Source organism: Chinchilla lanigera, unplaced genomic scaffold, assembly GCF_000276665.1.
Source record: "Chinchilla lanigera isolate Chin_1 unplaced genomic scaffold, ChiLan1.0 scaffold00018, whole genome shotgun sequence".
Taxonomy (NCBI): Eukaryota; Metazoa; Chordata; class Mammalia; order Rodentia; family Chinchillidae; genus Chinchilla; species Chinchilla lanigera.
Window position 1 is genome coordinate 17591645 of NW_004955419.1, and position 23862 is coordinate 17615506.

Consider the following 23862-nt stretch of genomic DNA (forward strand, 5'->3'; position numbering starts at 1 on the left):
AGAGCACACAGCAGAGCCCACGCAGAGTGGCAAGAACTGTCCGCAGGCCACTTCCCTCCTTGGTGTGTTCACCGCGCAATGACTTGTGTCTGTTTCCAGGAGGAGTCATCAGCTCTTAGACTCAGTTTGCTTAGCCACAGAGGTGGATTTAGAGTGAGGAAGCTGAAGCTCTCACAGCTGGTGGAGGTGCCCAGGCTGGAATTTGAACTGACCATTAGGAACCGAAGATACTTGCTCTTTCTGCACCATGCTGTCTTTTTTTTTTTTTACTATTTTCTTTTTTGGTACCAGGAATCAAACTCAGGGCCTCGCACTTGCCAGGCAAGCGCTGTGGTTCTGAGCTACATCCCAACTGCATATCTGTCACTTACTATCACTGTGTCCATTTCCCAATTTTTCAAGGGTTATATGTCCTTGAAATAGCCACATTCAGCACTCTGGGAGGCTGAACCAGGAGGATTCTAAGTGTGACCCCAGTCTTGGCAACTTAGCAAGAATTTATCTCAAATTTTTTGTTAAAAGATGGGAGGTGGCTGGGAAATGTAGCTCAGTGCAGGGAGTTTGGGTTCATTCGCTAGTACCACCACCACCAAAAAAATGCCCCATATAACAATGAACCCTTAGAAATGGGAACGTTAAAACTCAGAGCAAGCAAAGTCTAGAATCTAGGTCACCTGACTCCCCTAGAGCAGGATTCAAAGTGACATAAAAATGCGTAAGAAATCAGAAAACCTAAGCCCATGTAAAATGAAAGCAAAACCAATGATTAAAACGTTTAGTATAAAGTTTTTGAGGAATATACATTCGTACATGTACCTTGAGACGATAAGGTTAAGCAACATAAATCAGACACACAAGCTTAAATATCACCTGGTTTCTCTTATATGAGAAACCCAAAATATAGAGAGACCAAAATAAGAGAGAGATAACAGGAAATAGGAAGATAGGTCTTTTTTCAAATGGGAAGGGGATCAAGAGGTGGGGGAGTCGGGAGGGAGAGGAGGGGATGCAAAGGGGATTGGGATTTGTTATGTACGTGCACCGTCTGCCTAGAAGGAATATAATCACTGTGTACTACAAACATTTACTGATGAAAAATAAAAACGGAAAGAAAATGCTTATTATACATTACCACTAGATTTCTTCACCCTGTGCTCTGTGGGTGGTAAAACTGGGTTATAAAATTGCCCTTGTCTGGTAGTTGAAAAAATATTTCCTTAGGAGAAAGATGTTCTCGGGCCTAAATTTTAAAAGGGTCGTATTAGCTGTTACTTCAGTTACACCCAGCCTCGAAATGTAAGCAGATTTCAAGCAGGGGTGCTCGTAAAGGACCGCCAATGATGAGGAGGAGTTTTTCTAGTCATCTTTATTACCGTCTTTGTAGAGAGGCTTGCCAGCCCTGCTCTGGAGTGTCTATGACACTGGGGTTACGGCCAAGGCCTGCTTTCTGCTCTCTGTTGCCTCGTGCCTCGTTGCCAGCAGTGTGGGGACAGTGCTTGCCGAATGTTTCTCCTCCGTCTCTGCAGTGAGATCACTGTTATTTTTCCTTGCAGCCTGAATCCAGGGAACATATCGTGGCCTTCAACATGCTAAATTACCGATCTTGCAAAAATTTGTGGAAATCCTGTGTTGAGCACCATACATTCTTTCAGGCAAAGAAGTTACTACCTCAAGAAAAGAATGTTCTATCTCAGTACTGGACTCTGGGCTCCAGGAACCCCAAGAAGTGAGTACGCTCTAGGGAACATGGACACACTAAATGGAGATCTCAGTGTGTCACCAGCAGTAATGGACCTCTTTGGCAGATTAGGGGTCCTAGCCTTTGGATCCTTCAAACTGTGACTGAGTTGCCCAGTGTCGCTTTCTGCACCTCCCCAGGGACATCTCACATTTCCAACGCTGGTCTCTGTCCACTCAACTCTCCTGTCCTTAGAGTTCCCTGACAAACAGAATCACAGCTGCCCCCACACCCTGCCCCAAAAAAGACTCTGGATGTCCCTCTGATGCCAGCATGAGGGCTTTCCCAGCCTGATGCCAGTAAGCTGGCCTCATCCACAGAACATTAATCCCATAAGGTGCTCTAGAAAAGCAGAATGAGCAGAGTTGAAGAATTTTTTTTGTTTGGTTTCAGGAATCAAACTCAGGACCTTGCACTTGCCAGGCAGGCGCTTATGCCGCTGGGCTATATCCCCAGCCCAAAAGCAGAATAAACAAAAGTAAAGGTTTCCCAAGTCAGATGACTTTGGGATGGACTGCCTGTAATAATGACAAAATATTAATAACTGTATTTGACAGCAACCTAGTATTTACTTTGCATTGAATTATATTTAGTTCTTACAGCTATCCTGTAAGTGCTGTTGTCCATAGGAATGACATTCAGAACATTCAGTGCGTAATAACTGTAGAAGTTTGTGTAAATTTGTATATAGAATTCATATGTACATTTCCAGATTTTAGGTTAAAATTTATTTTAGGTTAAAATTTATTTAGTCTACAAATAAAGTAATCATATAGTTTTATTTTTGTTTCTTTGTTCTCAGGCTGCCTTCTAAATATGATGTAGCAGAAATTGTTTATCAAGTTATTCTTATCATTTGTAAATTACTTGTTGGTTTTTTCATAATAGCTTTTGTGATTTGCTGTTGTCAGTGTGGCTGTTACTAACCAGGCTCACCTCTGACCCATTATCTGATGCGTGAAACTGCATCAGGCTGGTCTGTAATAGGAATGGCTTTGCTAGTGCATGACAGTCAGAGGTAACTTCCATATTCAGTAAGTGGCAAATTGCTTTTACTACGAGTGACACTGTTTACGGTGCTAATATTCCCTTTCAGCTTCTGATGAGCCAAGAGCAAATCTATTTTTAAAATTTTTAGTTCTTGTAGTACTGTCTAGTATTTTGTTGCATTCAGTAGCGATTATTGAACAGGTCATAAGAACACTCTTTGGAGGCATTTTGAGATACAGAGGCATTGTACACTCATGATGACACTGCATGCCCAAGCCCCACTTGGCCCCTTGGAGGAGAGTTGTGCCCAAGGCAACACCAGCAGCAGCCCTGCCATCTGCAGTGGCCTCACCCACTGCTACATCCTGGTAGCCAGCTTTGATGGCCTAGGTGGCAGCCACTGCAGTTGGTGGGCCTGTGGGCACTTGCATACACTGGGTCATGCCATCTTGGGGACTTTGGCAGACAGAGTGACACTGATCCCTCAAGGCCTGACGTCACTTACCAAGAGACTCAGGAAACCCCGCTGGCACAGCAGTGGTGACAGTTTCGTGGCCCATACTTCTGTGAGACAGAACAGTTTTTGGAGTGTACCCAGATCCAGAGTGGCATTAAGCCAGCCCTGTGAGGGTGGCAGTGAGGTGCTGAGGTAGTGCAGACTTACAAATGATCTTTCTAATCAAGAAGTTCAGATTGAAGACCTGGAAAATTGGCTCTCATGACCAATTTACTTTAGTATAAAAATACAATTAAAAATATATGGCGTAAAACCACTGGTGACCCTTCTTCGCTCCTAATGACAGCTTCCTTGCTCCACAGTGGCAGTGGAAGAGGGTGATCCCAGGACAAAGAAGTTCACAGAGGTAGTACAGAACCAGGAGCTGGGCACATGTTTGTTTGTGCAGCCTCTTTAAACCACTTGTTGTGAAGTTATTGCTTGTGAATTAATTAAAATGGAGCAATTTTCCCCCAAGTAAGTTTCTGGGAATGTAGTCTTGACTTAGGTTGGATCTGGTCCCCTAGGCCAGATCCAAGTTAGCATCCAGTGCTCAGCCACCAGGCTCAAACCCTTCCTCTGTCACTTGAACTTCCTCATCTACAAAACTTCCTTCTCTGCAGCCAGTGCGGGAGGCTGGGTTCTAGTCATCTCTTGTGGCATGACAGATGAGCCCTAATGGCTTAAAGTACTACCACTCGCTTACATTTCAAGATGTTGTGGATCAGGAGTTCAGGAAGGGCTTGGCCAGATGACTCTTCTGCTGCATGTGTAGACAAGATTTTAGGATCATGCATTTGGTGGCTGCACTTGCCTGGAAGGTCCAAGACAGCTTCTCTCTCTGCCTGGTGGTTGAAGGAATTGACACACCTGGGCTTCTCTGGACTCCAGGAGGGCTCTGCAGCAGAGCAGTTGAAGTTCCTCCATGGAGGCTCAGGGCTGCAAGAGCCAAAGGCAGACGCAGCCATCCTCCTAAGGGTGAGGCCCAGAATTGGCACAGTGCTTCTGTTAGTTAAAGCAGTCACAGGTAGCCCTGAATTAGTAGTCAGTGAAGTAGCAGCCATCTTTGCTGCAGGGAGTCACTCAGAGCATAAGGGTGAGGTGGGGGCAGTAGCATACTGTGAATTTCAGTTACCATTAGCTCTACTTATTTTACAGGTGAGGAAACTGAGACTTAGAGACCATATGTGATTTGCCTACCCATAGAGACACTGCCACACATTTGCTTATTGGAGCCGTATGAAGTTCCCAAGTCAGTGTTTTCTAAGCTTATGGGACAATGGAGCACTGTTCCTCAGAGTCCCTATTAATAACCTGTGACACATGCTTTGGAGATCTGCTGCATTAAACCCTAGACTCGTGCTGCTTGCTCCCCGTGTTTTAATCCCGTGTCCTTAACGGTCATGTGGTGTCTAATGTAGAGTGACCTCAGAAGAAAAATTCTCCTAGAGCTGCCACTGTGAGCATGTTGATCAGGGTGACAGTACCATTTATTATTGTACATCAATTCTTGATATTCCGGAGGAAGTCTAGTTTGGTTTGTTTGTTTTTCTCCTTTGCTTGTGTCGATTGGTTGGTTGGTTGGTTGGTTTTAGAATACAAGGAAATGTGTGGAATGTTTTCATAAGACATTAGAGCATAGTTTAAAATTTGAAATACCAGAACTCAAAGTGGTACCCCTAAATGGGCTTCAGACTGTTCTCTCTTGACAGTTTATCTCTAAGACTTAAATTCTCTAGGTATAAATAAAATCCAGAAGGCTTCTGGGTAGCACATTTGGAGAACATGACCTGAAACTATACTAAGTATATTCTTAGGTTCCATGTCAGAGAGTTACCAGTGATTTATGGTGATGGCATCTGCCAGCCAGAATGACAAGGAGCATTGGAAGGGTGGTTAATATTTGTATTCATGCCAGTGTGAGTAAAGAATCCCTTGAAGTTACTTGCATGCCCTTTCCATGCTAACCTAACATTCCTTCAAATCTGGTAAGGCTTGGTTATATTCTAGAAGCATTTTAGTGACTTAAAGTAGCAGAGACACAAAAGCATTTTCACCAAAAGAGAAGAAATAACATCTGGAAGAGCCAGGACAGAAAGGACTCTGTGGAGACCAGTCCTCCTCCACTCGTATCACCCTGGTTGGCGTCATACAGGTGTTGAGCAGCAATAGACAGAGAAAAAGTGTGGGGAGACTGTGCTTCCTGTGTGCTGCGGTTTCTTTGCTGTTGAACATGTCCATGTGGGAAGTGAACCTGCTTGTGGTTTTCCAGGTCTGTAAATAACCAATACTGCAAGAAGTTGATTGGAGGCATGGTATGGAACCCGGCCATGCGGAGGTCCTTGTCAGTAGAACATCTAGAAACCAAGAGCCTGCCTTCCCGGTCCCCTCCAATCACCCCCAACTGGTAAGTCCTCCTTTGTACCACTCACCAAGAGACAGTACTCTCTTTTAAAAATACAAACTCAGCTTATATATTTCTAAACATACAGCTGATCGGCAATCGGAGTCTACGTGTGCATTTTAGTCTGTTGAGAAGTAACTGTTACCCTGAAGTATACAAGTCTAACTAAACATTTCCATAGTGTATAATGCTGAGATGCTCTTCTTTAATTTTTTTAAAAAAATCTAATTGACATAATATACATTTATGAGGTATAGTATGACATTCTATTATACATATGTGATATGTAATGATCAGATCAGTATAACTGATGTATCCATCACGTCAAGCATTTATTATTTCTTTGTGTTGGAAACATTTGAGAACCTCTCTACAAGCTGTTTTGAAATATATAATTAATTGCTGTCAATTGAGTGTACTAGAACATTAGAAGTCATTCGTCCTCGTCTGCTGTGTTCCTGAAATGCTCCTTTTTAAAATGTATTTGATCTCAATAAATTTGGAAAATGTCGCTGGCTGAAATGTGCTTGGGCTTACAGCACATATTAGCATATTAAATGCTCTGAGAAGTCCTTTAGTAAAGAAGCATTTGTAACGTTATTTAATCTTGTGTTTCCTACTAACATACCACAGAATAAACTTTGGGGGAAGCCAATAAAAGTACATGATGCAAAGGATGTAAGCATACGTGACCCTCAGCAACAGTAGCAAATGCACATAGAAAAATAGCCTGCCAGCTTTTAGGAGGACAGACTCAACTTAAAAAGAAGGCTCTATTCCTGTCCCTGGAGGTGTAGCTCATTGGCAGACTTCTTGATTTGCATGCATAAGGCCCTGGGTTTAATCCCCTGCACAGATAAAAAAGGAGAGGGAAAGGGAGAAAAGAGGGAGAGGGAAAGGAGAGAGAGGAAAAGGAGGAGGGAGAGAAGGGAGAGAGGGGGGACGAGAGAGGCAGAGAAGGGGAAGGGAAAACGAAAGGCTGTGGCTGTTTGTGTTTTCAGCTAAAAGTCATGTACTCAGCTTTTGTCTCTTCTGTTAAAAAGTTTCTTTCCCTCTCTAATATCCATTTACCTATCTTTTTTTTTTTTTTTTTTTTTCGTTTTTCTCCGGTACCGGGAACCGAACTCACAACCTTGCACTTGCCAGGCAGGCACTTTTGCCGCTGAGCTAAATCCCCAGCCCCTCCATTTACCTATCTATAAAAAGGTTATCAAAATGACCACAAAGAACTTAGTAATGTACAAGTGCTGTATAACCTTACACTTCTAAAGCATCAGGTAAAATTGTTTCATTATTGTTATTTTACTATAATGATCTTCAAAGACATCAGCCCATTTTTGTGAATGTCTCTAAAAAGGTCAGGCATCAACAGAAGGGGAAACAAAGCAGCTAAACCTTGTCCCACAGCTCCCCACAGGATCAGCCGGGTGACTTTAAAGAAAAATGGGCTTACGACCAAAAAAAAAAAAAATAAGAAGGATCCCAATTAATAAATGGACAGGTGAACTGAACAGACACTTCTCAAGGAGGTACACGTGGCCAAAGTACAGCATGTTTAGTGATCAGAGAAATGCAGAGCAAAACTACATTGAGATTCCATCTCATCCATCTCGTCCCAGCCAGAATGGTTATCATCAGAGAATACAAATGCTGTAAATGCTGGCAAGGATGCAGGTGAAAAGGAACCCTTCTATTCTGCCGGTGGGAATGTAAATTAGTACAGCCACTATGGAAATTGGTTTGGAGGTTTCTCAAACAAATAGGACTGTTATATGATCCAGCTCTGTCATGCTTCAGCATATATCTGAAGGAATTAAAGTCAGCACACCGTAAAGACATCTGCATACCCATGTTTATTGCAGTGCAAATCATAATAGCCAAGATATGGAATTAGCTTAGGTGCCTGTCATATGAATGAAGAAAGGAATTGTGTGTATATATACACAGTGAAGTATTATTCAGCTGTAAAGAAATTACATCATTCACAAGGAAATCAGTGGAACTAGAGTTCATCGTAATAAGTGAAATAAGCCAAACTCAGAAAGACGAGTATGACATGTTTTCCCTAATATGTGGAACCTAAGGGGAGAAAAAGATGCAAGATGGATAGGCCTGTAAGTTCCCAGACCAGGATCTGTTAGGACTAAGGGAAACGAAGACAGAGGTAAACAGAGAAGGTAATGCGCAGGGCCTGCTAGGTGTGGACCCTCCTCTAGGGTCCAGATTCTCCGGCCAGGGATAGTGATGGTATTCACTCTCAGAAATCATGTCATGATAAATAGACTTGTTTCTTGGCTTTCCAGTTGTAGGCATTTCACCTTAAGGGCTAAATTTGTGCAATACAGTAGTAGCTTCATTTATCTGGAAGTCCCTTAAGTAGCAATGCCAGGGACCCAGAGAAATGATGGGATCCAGGCACAAAAGGAATGCTAAGGGATGAGCTGTCTGTTACTGAATAACGAAAGGACTCGAGCCTTTAGAAGAGACATACTTTTCCCCTGGCCTTGATAAATGAGGAGCATGTCTCATAAGAAAAGGAGACAGGGACATGTAGAAGGATTTAGAAGAAACTATCCTTGACAGGTTTGGTGTTGCCACACTTGCAGCCTGGAGCTCTGGCTTGTTGTAGATCCTCTCCCAGTGGGATCACAACACCTTTTCACGTCTGTGGTGAACACAGCATTATTGATGATCCCGGTTCAGGGGCACTCCAGGTCACAGAGGCTCTGATAGGCCCAAGGAGAAGTGAGTAACAACGGAAAAACTGTGAGGGAAAATAGAGCACCAAGGACCACCCACTGCAGACAGTCGCCCCAGTGCTGAGAACAGTGCCTCATCTGGTTCATTCTCAGGAGCACGGTTAAGATCCAGGCAGGTGACAGGACATGCCTAAGGTCTCTTAGCTACTGCTGCCACTGGAGAACAGGGTGGCCTGCACATGCCCATCTCGTGACGTGTTTACTAAGGGCTGTAGTTAAAAAACAAACATTCCTTCTGGGATCAGGTAGAATTCACATGCATGAATGTAGTTAAAGTAAGGTTCACCAAGATAAAATCTTTGGTTTCCAAACCTGTTATGTACATCGTTCACATTGGTGAGAATTGTCTGATGAGCTTTTGTCTGATTGCTTATGTCTTGAGAGCTCCAGAAGTCATGCTAGATCAGCACTCGTTGACCAAAGGGCATACTGCAGTCTATTGCTGCCCACTTACAAGCTGAGACTACAGTTCTGAGGGCCGCTCCCCTGGGCTGCGTGGTAGGGATCTCTGTCGTGCTGGGTGTATTCTGCGGGTTCAGGAGCAAGCTGTCTGGCTCTGATTTTCTGCAGCCATTAGAGAAGCCAGGACAGAGTCAGGTCAGTGACCTGAGGTGATCCTCCCACAAGGAATTTGCTTTCACCACTCTACACCCTACCTCTCTCCACCCAGGCGAAGTCCTCGGCTCCGGCATGAGATCCGAAAACCCCGCCACTCCTCTGCGGATAACCTCGCAAACGAGATGACGTACATTACAGAGACCGAAGACGTGTTTTACACCTACAAGGGCTCCCTGTCCCCCAAAGACAGCGATTCCGAAGTTTCTCAGAACCGCAGCCCACACCGAGAGTAAGAATCTTGTGCTTTTCTCTTCTTTCTGTGTATCTCTAGCTATTTGACTGCTGAGGAATATGCATTTTGAGAAGAGTCAAGAGCCGGTGCCTGTAGCCAGCTTCCAAAGGTGCTTGCTGTCTGCCAGTGTAAGAGCATCAGTCATTCGGCCTGTCCACGCAGGAGACAACCTGTGTACCCAGAGCCTGAGATCACACTCCTTGTCTGTGGTGGAGACCTACTCTGCAGGTGCCCCTCATCTCGTGTATAGCCTCCTCTCCAGTTCACAAGCAAAGCCCAACCTAAGTCATTCTGTCTCGCAGAGGAAAAGACTGGGACCATGTGAGCTGTGATTTCTCTAGATTATCAACGCATTCCTCTCTCGTGAATTCAGATCACTGGGAATGTGCTTACTGCTAAAAGCCTTCTAAGAACAGGAATATGCCCTCAGGGTTTTGGTGTTCTTTTGGTTTTAATTAATAGTATATAAAGAAAAAGATAAGCTAGAACCCTCCTTATCTCCCTGTCAGATATTTGTCAAGGACAGTTGCTTCTACATCTGTGTCCCTATCTCCTTTTCTTAATGTGACAAATTCTCCTCACTGATGAATGCCAGGGGGAATCGAACTCAGGACCTTGCACTTGTCAGACAGGTGCTTGTGCCGCTGAGCTAACTGGGTTGAGACCTTTTGTGGTCCAGTAACAGCCTATCCGTTAATTGCCTTGATTGCCAAGGAGCTCAGAGCCACGTGTTACGCTCCCTTACATTCAGTTCTGTCAGCCCAGCCCTTATCTTTCCACTTCCGTCCTTTCCTTCGTTGTTCAGGCCAAACGGGTACACATTTTAGAAGCCAAAGACATGTTCTAGAGCAGGCAGTCTCAAATCATTTTCTGAAAGAAACAAGACATAGGCCATAAACTGTGTGACATTTTAGGATGATGTATGATATGAAAAGATAAACTATTAGGAAGCCAACCTCAGGCATTGGGTAACCATTCTGTTGAATCTCAAACTGTGGCCAAAATCTGGAAATGTTAACCATTCTGTTGAATCTCAAACTGTGGCCAAAATCTGGAAATGTAATTCCTCCCATACCAGCAAAGGATTAGCAAGAGACACTTTAATCTGCACATGTTTACCGTGTAGCTCTTAGGCTTAAAGCATTAAGTGCGTCCTGCCTTGCTAGGCCTTCGCAGGTGAATTACAGATCTCTTTCCCTTGCATGTGCTCCTGCTGCCACTGCTCTGTCCCTGCCCACAGAAAACACGGTCTTCAGCTTATCTGTATTCTTAACACCTCTGGTTCAGTAATCCCTGGGGTCATTATTGCCTGGTGACCTGTGTTGATGATGCTTTTGCTGAAGTGATCACTGTCTCACACCTCAGCTTGCAGTCTGCTGCCCCGTCGTGGAGGCTACAGTGGATGGGTGTGAGTTTCTTTGGGTAACCCTGCGGCTTTGCAGACCACAATCAGACCAACAAGTGAAATGCTAAAGTACAGGCATGTACAGCTCAGGCCAGTTTGAGACCTCTGTGGGCTCTGGGCTCTGTCACTTCAGCAAAAGGACAGGAGGGTTTAGGGAACCGCCCAAAGGCTCAGGGAAACACACACATGACCCAGAGCTTCCTACATGGTTTGCAGACCCAGCATGGGACCATAGGGCATCTAGACCTGCACTGTCCAGTACAGTAGCAACCAGCCATGGCTGGCTGTGCAGATTTAAGCCAAAAAAATCCATCCAAATGTAAGCATCACCTTCCTCGGTCACACATGCCACATTTTAAGTGCTCTGTCAAACCACAGCTGGTGGCTACCACCTTGGACAGCACAGATATAGCCCAATCCCCTCGATGCAGAAAGTGCTGTTGACAGCACTCACGTAGCCTGAGAAGTTTGTTCTCTTATTCCTTGGAAGGGACGTGAACTCCCATGATATATACAAAGAGAAAGGACATTTCCCAAAAGCTAAGTTGCAAGTCAGACATCATCGCCTGAATTGCAGTGGGAGTACTTGCCACCTCTCACCCAAGCTGTTTGCTGATGACAGTGGCCCCAAGACGGGTTGACAGCCTCCAAGAGCGCTTGTGGCACGGCACTGTCTGAGGTCTCACCGCTTAGTCAGTGTCCGCTGGGGAACTGCGCCTAACTGCGCCTTGGTTCAATGACGTGGGAACGCTTTATGGGGCTCCCTCATCCCTGAGTCTGACAACACACTTTATACACCCTTTGCTGGCCCTGGAGGGGAGAGCATAGAAACAGACTAGGCACGGTTTGCCTTCAGGCTCTTCCAGGCCAGCCAGGCTGGTGGCCCCTAACCAACCTTTATCTTCACAGAATAGGGCTCTGTCGCTTTGGTGAAGGGAAGAGAAGGTCTGGAGAACTGTCTGAGGTTGCAGAGACGTCTGATTGCATGTCCTACATCAGTCTTTCCTTTTTCTTCAGTCACACGGAATGGTAGCTCATCTAGATATCTGCAGTGCCTTATCGGAGCCAACACTCACATAGGGTTGTTCACAACTAAGTTGAGGAAAATAAAATAATATTTAGACCTTCTTTCCTCAGGCTTCGTTGACTTCAGCGATTTCTAGCCCTGCTTACTCTGTACGGTTCATGCAGATTCTCTTTGAAATTTCTCCACGAGACCATGTAAGATGTCTTCCCGAGGCACGATTTCATTTTGCAGCTAAATATTAAAAGCAGCACACAGTGCTGATGTTAAGACAGCCTTCCTTGCGGAGGTTTTGCGGGGTGCACTGACAGTGGGCCACTTGGGGAATCACGTTAGAGGCTGTAATTTGCAAGTGGGGACAGGTGGTTGGTGGACAGCGTACCGCATCCTCAGTTAGGTGGAAGACCTCTTCCTGCAGGTATAAAGCTGCTTTCTCCTGGGGCTTCAAGGCCTCTGGCCTCCCTGAGCACCTAGGGACCCTCTGCTGCTCCAGGCAAGAGGTACAGGCTGGTCTGTACTTGGTGAGAAAGACTTGCGTCTGGAACTTCAGTGAATATTTGCAAAATGTTTAAGAAAAAGTTTGACATGTTTTCTGTAGCAGATTGTGTGAAAAGGCAAAAAGAAGCATTCTGTCAGAGAAATCAGATGAATAATATCACAGACAGCGAGGAGGGTTCCTTTTAAGACGAAGAATTAAGTGTAATGTTCTGTACTCACTTAAAAACGGAGAAGAAAGAGAGAAAAAGAGTGGTTAGTCTTTGGATCTCCACCCAAAGTGGCACAGCTCCGGCTGTCTGAACATTATTCCGGCAGATGAGTCACTCTGGTTTGTTCTGTATTTATAGCAGCACTGCAAGTTTATGATTATAGTTTTGAAGCCTTGGCAGTGTGCTTTGTGCCCAAGGAGGCTGTGCACTTTTGTTATTCCTGTCGCTCTATCAGCCTTTCAGTGTTCCTTGCCTTGCTTTCAGGGGAAAACCAGACTCTGCAGAGAAGTCAGTTTTCTTCAGGGAAACAACAAAAAACAAAACCCCCACCACCTCCCACCTGATACAAAGGAGAACTGCTTAAAGAAAAACTGGCTTGCAGAGAAGACGACACTGGCCAAAACGAAGTTTAGGGCCATTTAGAGTTGTATTCAAAAGACTTTTAGTTGTTATTTTAGTATCAGAATTGTTTTGACAGGTCACCAGCATGGAAGGCTAGTCAGAGTATTGTTGCCTGTCACCTTCAACTTCTTTACGTTTGTTTGCGTCTTCTGTAGAGCCTGATCCCTTCCACAGGATGTGGGGCAGCTGTCACTTTATATTTCAGAACATGTGTACATTGGAAGAGACCTCAGAGATCCCCTTCCTCAGCCACATTGACAGTGTGGGAATTCCCTTGGCCTTGTCGCCCGGGCTCCCGGGCCTGAGAAGCACAGGACTGAGGGAGAGCGCCCTGCAGTGTGCAGGAGCAGCAGCGTGCTGTGTTGGACACTCTGGTTGTTGGAGATCAGCCCTCTCCATCCACAGGTCCAGCATCCACACATTCAACCACCCACACATCCAAAATGTAATCGGGCCTGTGATGGCCCTACTGTGTCAGTACTGCCTCAGTACTGAGCATGTATGGACTATTTTTTCTTGTCATTCCCTAAACAGTACACTGTAATGAGGCAGTTGGGCACAGCCTGGACAATTAGTGAGACCTTGTCTCAAAATAAAAATACAAAAGGGCTGAGATGTAGCTCACTGAGGTAACCCTGGGATACATCTTCCATGTGGGGAAGAGGGAAAAGTGTAACAAGTACATACAGAGCATTTACATCGGATTAGGTATCTCAGGTCATCTGGAGATGGCTTCTAGTGTCCAGGAGGACGTGTGTAGGTTATTGCAGATGCTGTGCCGTTATATATAAGGGACTTGAACATCCTGGATTTGGGCATGGCGGTGGGGGTTGTGATCCAGGAGCCAGTCCACCACGACTACTGAGACCAAATGTTCTTCCCAAACTGTGCTGGACATCTCTAGACTCTAAGCTAGCATATGGGTTCCTGTCCTGAGCCCCTGAAACAACATATGTGGCGTCTCTTTCCAGTTCTATGTGATAGGGCTGGCTACTGTTCTCTGAGTTAATCCCAGTTCCTGTGACCATCTTGCCCTTTGCTGTCTTTGCCACCATTTCTTGGGTGCATATCAGCCCCTTGGCAGAGAGGGCCACAGATCCAAGTGCAGGAGAGGGTGTGTGTGCCGTCCAGGGTCTCCTGGGAGGGCACTGGCAGGAGCAGGGGTTCGTATGTTGTGGGTGTGTTCATTTCCCCTGCACCTTGATGACCTTCACTTGGCCTTGCCCACTTGCATGTGGGCAAGCACCTCACAGACATCCAGGACCCAGCCTGGCTCGGTCTCCACCCTCACCTCATGCCCATCTCATGCTGCCTTTATCTGGGCGCAGGACGCCATTATTTCAGTACGACTCGCCTGCAACTGCTAGAAGCATCGGCCACCCCTTTTGGGAGAGCATCTTCTTTTCATGGGAAACTTCATTGTTTTTCATTTCTTTAATGTCGCTGCTTTCTAGAGAAGTGAATTCATGCGCAGGTTTTGTTTCCAATGCCAATTGCATCTGCAGTTCTGAAGCATCTGATGGACATTCTGTCTCTGTCCCTTTCTCCCCAGGAACTGAAGAATGGTCTGTCTGACATCTTCTTCCTGCCTTGAGGACAAACTCTTGCTTCTGTTCCTCCTCCCCCAGGCATCACCTCTGTCCCACCCATGAAGTCATCTTCTGTCCCTCATCCCATCCCTCCTCCCTTTTCTCATGATCGCCCCTGTGGAACCTGGTCCACGAGGTAGTCCTTCTTCTCCTTGCCCCACTTCCTTCTCTCTCCTTGCCCACTTGTCCCACCTCAGCTCACCGGGAGTCCTGCAAGTGAGGGAGGAGCCTGTTGTGTTGACATCACCACTCCCGGCAGGCCAGTGCTCTATCCAGCTGCCACCATGTCATTTGTGTCATTCATTGTGCTGCCGCTCATCCATCTGTCCATCCATCCTACACAATGAGCTGAAGTCACTGTGCCCTGCACACCACCTCTGTACATAGCTGAGGAGGCCAAAACTCAGCCATTTGTGTAAATAAATTGCTCCCTAAAGTAACTTCTCAAAACTTACTTAGGAAACAGGTTGAGACATAGGATGACTTTGAATATTTTATTAGTGTGAATACAGTAGTAGTAGTAGTATCAATATTATTTAGTACTATAAGCTGTTCTAGGCAGACCATTCAGTTAAAAAAAAAAAACTTTTAAATCTCTTATAGTTAAGTACACACCCACAGAAAAACACTTTGAAATCCAGTTTAAAATTTAAATAAGCAGAATTCATCGGGCTTTACCATTGCATTCCACTGCTGTCCCTCACCCTGTAGACTCATCCTAACGTGTACACGCTATTGGCGACTTCTTCCTACAAAAGGTTCAAGTCCAGCCCTAGAACTAGAAATAGCATTTCCTAAATGCTTGGGCTTCAGCACTTGCCCTTTCCACCATTGGGTGGTGCTCTTATTAACGTAGAACTGGGGCTGGGGGTGTGACTCAGTGGTAGAGCACTTGCCTGGCATGCACAAGGCCCTGGGTTCCATCCCCAGCCCACGCCCCCAACACACACACAGTAAGCTACTTGAACTTGAAAGAAACCAGAAGCACCATTTTAATGAACAATCCATGGATGAGAGTGAGAAGCAGCTGCCTCCTCTTTCTTGTCTACTTTCTGCTCACTTCCTGTCTTCACTTCTGTGGGACTAGGAGGAAGCAGAATCTGTAGAATGCAAGAAAAGCCCATATTAAAGATGCCTGCTCACTCCCCATGGCTCTGAAGAGGCTGCGCAGATGATTCAGAGCAGCTGAGCATCCTTTCAGCTGTATGTGATGGTGAAGGGGATGGTGGACCCCATGGCTGTGTGAGGTCAGAGCCAGGGTGTCTCAGGAGCAGACGTGGCACGGCCTGGAGAGGAAAGAAATGCTTGCTACTCGGTGCATTAGACCACTGTCTCCTAGGAGACGGGGAAGCTGTGTGACATTGGGCATGTTACTCAGCCTCCTCAGCCTCAGAGTCTTCATCTGTGGGGTGGGAGTTGGAGCAGGCAACCACACAGTGCTGTAGGGTCCGGTTGGCAGTAACTTTCTAAGGCGGTGGTGCTCCACAGAACTTGTAGGAGGGTGGAGCCAGTACAGGAGCCACCTGCCACATGTGGCCATTGTGTGTGTGAGCTGTGGCTGGTACTGGGAACTGACTCTTCGCATCTTATTTACATTGAAACAGCCACATGTGACTAGTGGCTACCATACTGGACAGTGCAGCCCTCAGATATAGAAGGACCTACGTTAAATGGAGAAAAATAAAAACACATGATCTCCGTGTGGACAATTCTTGGATGCCACAAGTAAAGGATACAAAGTAGGAGAGGTGGAAATTACCCTGAATATGAAGCAGTTGCTCCTTTGGGTAGCACAGAGTCCTATGGAGCAGAGCTAGCAGCAGGAATGAGATGGAAGGAAAGTTTCCAGAAGAGATGGGGACGTGTCTGTTTATGTGACCTTGCTGACAGAGTCTGGCTCAACACTTAAACCACCAGAGCCAGGCATAGTGGTGCACACCTGTAGTCTCAGCTACGAGGAAGGCTGAGGCAGGAGGATTGCTAGAGGCTAGCCTGGGCAGCATAGCACAGCTCCTTTTCTAAAATAATTAAACCTCCTTAGTGGCTGGACCCATTTCCTCACCAGTGTTTTAAAGCAGATGGGAGAGAACTGAGTTTCTAGCACCTCATGGGTCCACCCTGCCCTTCTGTGGTCCCTTTATCCTCAATCAGCAGGGGTGGCTTGAGGACTCTTGAGTGTACCAGAGCCCTTCAGTTGACACTGCAGATCTACTAAGGCTCCAGGGGTCGGTAAAAACCCCAGCAGTCAGCAGTGTTTGTTCTGACAACATATTAATCCAGTTATTAAAATATCTCTTCTTTCTCCATGCTGAAGGAGTTTATCTGAGAACAACCCAGCACAGAGCTGCCTGACCCAGAAGTCATCCAGTTCTGTGTCTCCATCTTCAAATGCTCCAGGCTCCTGCTCATCAGATGGGGTCGACCAGCAGTTCTTAGAGGACTACCACAGGGTGACGAAAGGGGGCTCCACTGAGGACACTGGCCAGTACTACTGTGACAAGGTCAGTGGCTCAGGTCATGCCACGTGGAAGTGGCCAGGGGACCCACCCCGTGGGCAGGCAGCTAAGTAATCATGACCCAAAGAAATGATCATCAAGCACTGGAAAGGGAATAATGTCAGTGACCACTGTCCAATGTTTTCCAGAATGATAATGGTGACAGCTACTTAGTCTTGATCCGTATCACGCCAGATGAAGATGGAAAATTTGGATTTAACCTGAAGGTACGCTGTCTGTATGTATAAGGAGGTTTTATGCTGGGGGGGCTGCGGCATAAAACAGGTGAATTTGTCATTTTCTTTAGAAACATACTGCATACCTCAGCTACATGAAGAGACCAGCTCGGCCCTCAGAACTGGGAGTTTTTGATATGGCCACAGCAACTGCCTCATACTAAGAACCTGCTCTGTGCCTGACATTTGCCATGCACTAGATTTATGCCAGCTTATTGAGCTCTTAAAAATAAGCAGTGATAACAGTATTTTTAAACCTATGAATACCAAGGGTAGTTGATAGCAGTTACACACCCGATCAAAGGTGTTTGTTAAAAGACACCAGCCCCCTTATTCAGCTCTGCAAGTGTTACAGAACTGCTGTTACATCAGCATCCTCGTTCCCACAAAGCCTAAAATTTCCTCTCCCCAACTCTTTACAGAGAAGGCTTCCCTGCCAAGTAGGAGCAGGCAGTCTTTGCCGGCCACCCCGGCTGCCGTCATGCCTACCCCTCCCTCACTCTGCTCATACATGTGTGACCCTTCCCAAGGCCTCGCTGCCTCCACTGAGACCTGCCTTTCCCAGCAGCTTGCAGCGCCCTTCTCCTGGGGGTGTCGGCATTGGTAACACGGAGCCCGCACCCTCTGGGTACATCTTCATGGACCTGGGGTGGCAGGGGAGGCCTCTGAGCGGAGCTCTTCTGGTTGGCCCTGCAGGTGTGGCGGAGTCAGCAGTGTGTTCTGTGGTTCTGAAAGGGGGGACAGACCTGTGGTTGGCACAGGCCAAGTTCGAGGCCTCCCCTGGGCCAGAAGACTCACATTCGTTGGTATCTGCCTGTCTTTTCTTGCTACGAACAACTCAAGTGTCTTTTCACTTTAAAACATTGCAGGGAGGAGTGGATCAAAAGATGCCTCTTGTAGTCTCAAGGATAAACCCAGAGTCACCTGTGAGTAAACATGTCCCAGGTTGCGGCTCGCGTTTGCTTTCCCATAAATCTGCTGGAGTTTGATTTCTGTGTGCCATTTCTTCTCCTTGCCCTCTCCCCCTCCTCCCCTCGTCTCCCTTCCTCTCCCCTCATCTTCCTTCTTCTCCCCTCTCCTTTCCCTCCCTTCCTCCCCACCCTTACTCTTATCTCTCACTCTTTCTCTCTACAACAGCAAATACATGTAGATGGAAAGAAGAAAACTCACGTTTTCTAGAACCTTCCTGCTCAGTGTGGCCCTTGAGGCTGCCCCAACACCTGTATTACACAAGACCTAAGTAGACATGCCAAACCTCAGACCCTCGAGCAGGCTGCTGACCCAGTATCTGCATTTGTAACCAGACCCTTGGGTGTTTTATGTGCATATTGAATTTTGGGAAATACTACTGGAGGGAGGGAAACGGAGGCAGCAGGTTTGCTCTTTCGCATGTTTGGAGTAGAATCATGATCTCGGGTTCCCTTCTTGCTGTCTCACCACCAGTCCTGCCCCAGCTCTCTGCCAAGGCCTCCTAAGGAGTTCATTGGCTTTGTTTTCTTTTGGGGTTGTTTTTTAAATTGTATGTATTTGAGGGGTACAGCAGGATGTACTTATACATACTGAAACAATTACTATGGTCAGACAGATCTATCACCTTCCAATTACCTTATGATAATCTGCTTTTTCAAAGCAGTAGACCGTCAAAGAACTGCTGTGCCTTCCAAGAGGGAACTGCTTGGGAGCTTTCCTGTTAAGTAGTCAGTAAGCTTGTTGTATACATTTTGTCACTATTTATGATTTCTGGGGATTAAGGAAGCTTTCATTCTTACACTGTTTCTCACTCAGCTCCATAACAGCTGCTGCTGACAAAGGCTTCCTTTCTCTGCCGCAAGACAGATACATTCTTACTTGTAGCTGGAAAATCATTTTCTAACAGTACCTCCAGAAAATAAACGGTTGGAAGCACTACCATCATTAGGACAGTAAGCAAAGATCGGCTCCCAAGAGAAGTGGCTTTAGCAGTTCTCTAGTTAAGAAATATTTCATAACTTACATTCTGAGTAGCACATCTTTGAAATCTCACACCCCACTACCATGTCCACACAGCAGTGTATGTAAAAATGATGACAGCGATACCTGGGGAGGGAAGATAAGCTTGATCACAGTCCCCAGGGCCTGGCGTCCGAGGCCTCAGAATTATTCCCTGGAGGGTGGTGTTATGGTAACGGAGAACTCGCTTCCCTCCACCAGGCCGATACCTGCATTCCTAAGCTGAACGAAGGGGATCAGATTGTGCTGATCAATGGCCGGGACATCTCAGAACACACCCACGACCAGGTGGTGATGTTCATCAAAGCCAGCCGGGAGTCCCACTCGAGGGAACTGGCCCTGGTGATCAGGAGGAAAGGTAACAACCCCCACAGGAGGAGGAGCCGCAGGATGCAGGCCTGCAAAAGCAGCATCTTCTTCAGCCTCTGCTGGGCTTTTGAAAATGTTGGATCTATAGCCAACATTTGAAAAGGATTTTCACCCAACAACCAGAATGACTGGCTTCTCATTTTGAAGATGTGCCTGCCCGGGATGGGGACTGACCCCTTGTGGCACGTTCTCTGGAGCGAGGCAGCCCCACGGTTCTTTTATAGAGGGCGAGAGCCCCCTGATTCCTCCCGGCCAGGCACAGCTCAGTCACACTCTCAGCTGCCTCTGTTCCTTCGCAGAGGATAGGGTTAAATGATTCCTGTGTGCTTGATTTGGTCAGGGAGGCAGTGAAGCTGGCAGGGCGGAGCTTGGTTGTCTCGGCTGATGCCTCCTGCAGGTTGAGGGACCTTGAGGGAGTTGCATACCCAGGCTGCGTGTCAGTTTCCTTAAACGTGATGTGAGGGCAGCGTAGCACCTTCCTAAGGCCACCATCACATGATAGGTGTGTCCTGTTGTGCGCTGGGTGTGCAGAGCAGCAGGAAAGGCCTCCAGTAGGTCGGCCTGAGCAAGGGGCTGATCATAATGGGGGTGAGGAAAGGTATGGGTAGGCAGTGAAAGCTAAGCAGCAAGGCCACCAGTTTTCTAGTAATTGTAATAATATGTTTGTTGTAACATAAGCATGTATGTAAAACCATGAATTTTTTGTTTGTTTGTTTTGGTTTTTTTCTGGTACTGGGAATCGAACATACGACTTCGCGCTTGCCAGGCAGGTGCTGTGCCGCTGAGCTAAATCCCCAGCCCCCGTAAAACCATGAATTGATACAAGAAAAATGATATACTGACATTAGGATGGGGAGTCACAGGTAGGACAGAAATCACAGAGTACAAGAACAGCTGAGCTGCTGTGGTCAGTGAGAAGAATGTGGTCCTTAGAGTCAGCGGGCCATGGACTGTTACCTATTGCCAGCAATTCCTGTGTCCTGCCCTGACAGGCTGAGTTACTGTGGACAAATGATTGTACCCTTTCTGAGATCTCACTTCCTCATCTGTGAAATGGAAAGAACGGTAACATTCAGAATTATGACAATTCAGCTCAACTGTGTGGGGAAACCCAAACGTTGTTGTTCTTCTTTCCAGGTATTTTAAAGATTAGTAGAGAGCCACTGAAGGCGTGTGTGTGTGTGTGTGATATTAGGGATTCAATCCAGGAATGCTGTACCACTGCGCTACCCAACCAACGCGCTATCTGTTTGGCAGGATCTCCCTAAGTTGCCCAAGTGGGGCCCAAACTGGGAGTCCTCCTGCTCCCTCCCTCAGTGCTGAGATTTCAGGTGTGCACCACCACACATGGCTTATTGAAGGCTTTTTTTGGGGGGGGGTTATAATTATTTTTTCTAGTGAATGGTTTAATAGTTTAGTAAAAATTTTTAAAGGGATATAGAGTCTGTATGTCTGAACAATTTTTTTTCATTTAAAAAAAAAACAATAAAAAGGCTTTTGAGTGAGGGAGTGACTTCTCTTTCCACTGAGAAAGTTCAGAAGTGATCCCAAAGCTTCCAGTTTGAGAGATGGAATAAAGAAATAGAGACAAACAGAAGTATTTTGATAAGAATTTTTCCCCTGATAAGTTTGATGTGGGGATAATTTGGACTTGAAGAAGTAAAGCTGAAGCACAGAGGAGACATTAGGACAAGAGACACTTTCTTGGGAGCCTGCCACATAGAAATAGCCTCGAGTTAAGGTTCTGGGGCTTCAGGAATGATGGTGTCACAGTGAGAGCTTGGTCCGTCTCCTGGTGCCTGGGAAAATAGTAAGTGAAAAGAACCTAAGAAGAGGGGGACGGGGTTAGAGGGATAGGTAGAAAAATAACCAGGCCAGAGAGAGCATGCACAGAAGATACGCTTCCTTTTAAAACATTCCGTTTCCTTTTTCCTTACCTTGTCGAAAAGCCTGCATGTACTAAACACCATCATTTAAAACTAACCAGAAAGATTAGTATGTTGTTTTCTGTAATTACCACATACTGAATCATTCACCTAGAAGTCGTGTCCCTGGTGAAGTGATCACCGTGTGCCTAATCATTTAATAAGACGTTGTAAACCATCTGCACCCCGTGCCGTGGGGTAAGTTTTTCAGGGAAACCGATCAGCCACAGTGGTGAGCCAGACGCTCTGTCTTTTTCATTCCAGCTGTCCACTCATTTGCCGAGATCAAATCTGAAGATGAACTGAACCAGCTTTTCCCAGAGGCCATTTTCCCTATGTGTCCAGAGGGTGGGAACACTTTGGAGGGATCCATGGAACTGCTAAAGAAGGGCCTCGAAAGTGGGACGGTGCTGATCCAGTTTGAGGTAAGAGGTGCCTGGGGCTGACCCCGGCCACTGCTGCACGCGTCATGGGCTTCTCTGCTGTCACTGAGGACTGTAGGCAAAGCAGAGACACGAGCTCTTATTTTTTCACTAAGAGGACTGTAGGGTTCATAAACCTCAAACAGCAGAGGTGCTGAGCACTCCTAGGTGAGGCTTGTGCTCTTCATGGGGTACAGCCAGAGGGGCCCCATCTCAGGCTCAAAGCATCAGAGCAGCGAGAGAGGATCAGGACCACCGCCCAGCACTGAACTCTGTCTCACCCTCTTGCTTTAATAACCGTGTAGTCATGGAGAGACGTGTCAGAAATTGAGGAGGAGGGACTCAGCAGATTTAGCTGCCAACACAAAAGCTCAAAACTCCAGTTGAGTGTAGTAGAGAGGCGGTGTGGGAGATCCTCCCAAGGGATGTGAAGGAGCCAGCTCTCAACCCCCACCCCCAGGGACCAGGAATGTGTAGCAGTTACTGTCATCCATAAGGGCACAACATCTTTCCCTCCCAAGTTCTCCAGAACCACTGGAACCAAAGGGAGAGCCCAACTTCCTCAGGAGGGACCTGGAATGCACAGGGTTGAGAGACTGTTGCAGTCACCCAAGACGTTTTACAGAACCAAAGAGGAGCGGAAGGGTCACTAACCGAGTGAAAATAGAATGTGTTCATCTTTCAAATGTTTTGCAAGGCAGAAGAAAGCAAAGTAGTTTGAGCAATAAGAGTAGAAGAAGAAGCACAAAGGAGCATAAAGCAGGCCGATAAAAGAAACAAGATCGTGATTAGCAATACACAGTCTGAGTTCATAAGTTAAAGACACGAGTCTCAGAGGAGCTACACACGCCCCAGTCAGCAATGCATCATCTATTAGCAAACCGTATAAATGGGAAAAAGGGAGAAGCAAAAGTAGAGTGTTTGTCAAATGTATGTTACTACAGAGTGATTCAAGAAATCGTGGGTAATGAATATCACACTGAAAGGAACACAAAGCAGGAAGCTTTGAGTGAAAGGTTTTTCAGTGGTGTAAGGCGTAGAATGTAAAGATGTCTTAGAGCAATAGGTGCTGAACAATAGAAAGCAGCACCCCATGGGTAAAAAGACATAGGTAGCTGATCCCACCTCCTCGCAAAAGCAGTAGGGAATTTCAACTTCTAATTAACTGCCTGGACAGATAATATAGAACAAAAGATAAGTTTTGATCTCATGCAAATGAAATTTGGTAGTCTTCACAATAATTGAAATAAGGAAGAACTTGAAATCCCATCACAGCAGAGATTAGCCTTAGCTTTTTTTTGGTTTGGGGAAGGTGTGAAGGAAAGGCATAAGGGGTCATTCATTCGTTCATCATTCAGCCGGTGTGCCTGAGGTCCTGCCTACTTGCCTAACACTGGGTCAGGGGTCTGATGAAGGGAGAAGGGGCTTTCTGACCACAGGAACTTACGGTTTAATTTTGGTATATTTGGGAGCATGTATTTTGAGTCCCAGAAACAGCTGAAGACCAGGACAGGGAGTGATTTCATTATATAGAGCAGAAGTCCCATGGCAGGTGGAGGAAAGGAGGTTCCAGAAGCTCCTCTGGGGCGAGATGTGGGAATAAAAAGCATAGATGGGATTAAATGTGGAGGGGAGGGTTCCTAGAAAGATCATGTTCTGAATGAAGATCTCACAAGGTGTCCGGTCACGTAAGGAAAGAGTCCTAGCTGGGGTGGCTGGTACAGCAAGGAATCCTGGAAGCTAGCTCCTAGAGAGGGAAGGCCATCAACCCAGGAAGAATTGTTCCAGTTGATCCAGTGGTCCACAAGGAGGCGCTGTGGGCTCTTCTTGAGGAAAAACACAAAGCTTGGTGTTAAGTAGTATTCCGTAAAGCCACCTTCACCAAGGTGGTGAAGGTGTTGACATGTTTGTATGCATAGCAGTCGCCCCCCCATAAGATTTTCTTTAAAGTGTTTTTCAGCACTTTAAAAAAGAAATTTTCAAAGGTTTTTAGACATACCCACACTTCCCCGTGTTTGGAATAGTGTTTCTCCAAGGCTTACCTCTGACCGCGTCTATGAAA

The 23862-nt window shown here is 46.2% G+C and overlaps 1 protein-coding gene across 1 annotated transcript in view; it reads left to right on the plus strand.

Moving 5' to 3' along the window:
- Ptpn3 (protein tyrosine phosphatase, non-receptor type 3) overlaps nt 1-23862 on the plus strand; it is a gene marked incomplete at its 5' end in the record, with an annotated part of 84757 nt that overhangs the window by 30981 nt on the left and 29914 nt on the right. Inside the window, 8 exon segments of the mRNA XM_013513248.1 lie at nt 1554-1726; nt 5497-5631; nt 9058-9234; nt 16679-16865; nt 17009-17086; nt 17965-18021; nt 19286-19442; nt 21643-21803. Of these exon segments, the coding sequence (XP_013368702.1) occupies nt 1554-1726; nt 5497-5631; nt 9058-9234; nt 16679-16865; nt 17009-17086; nt 17965-18021; nt 19286-19442; nt 21643-21803 (1125 nt within the window).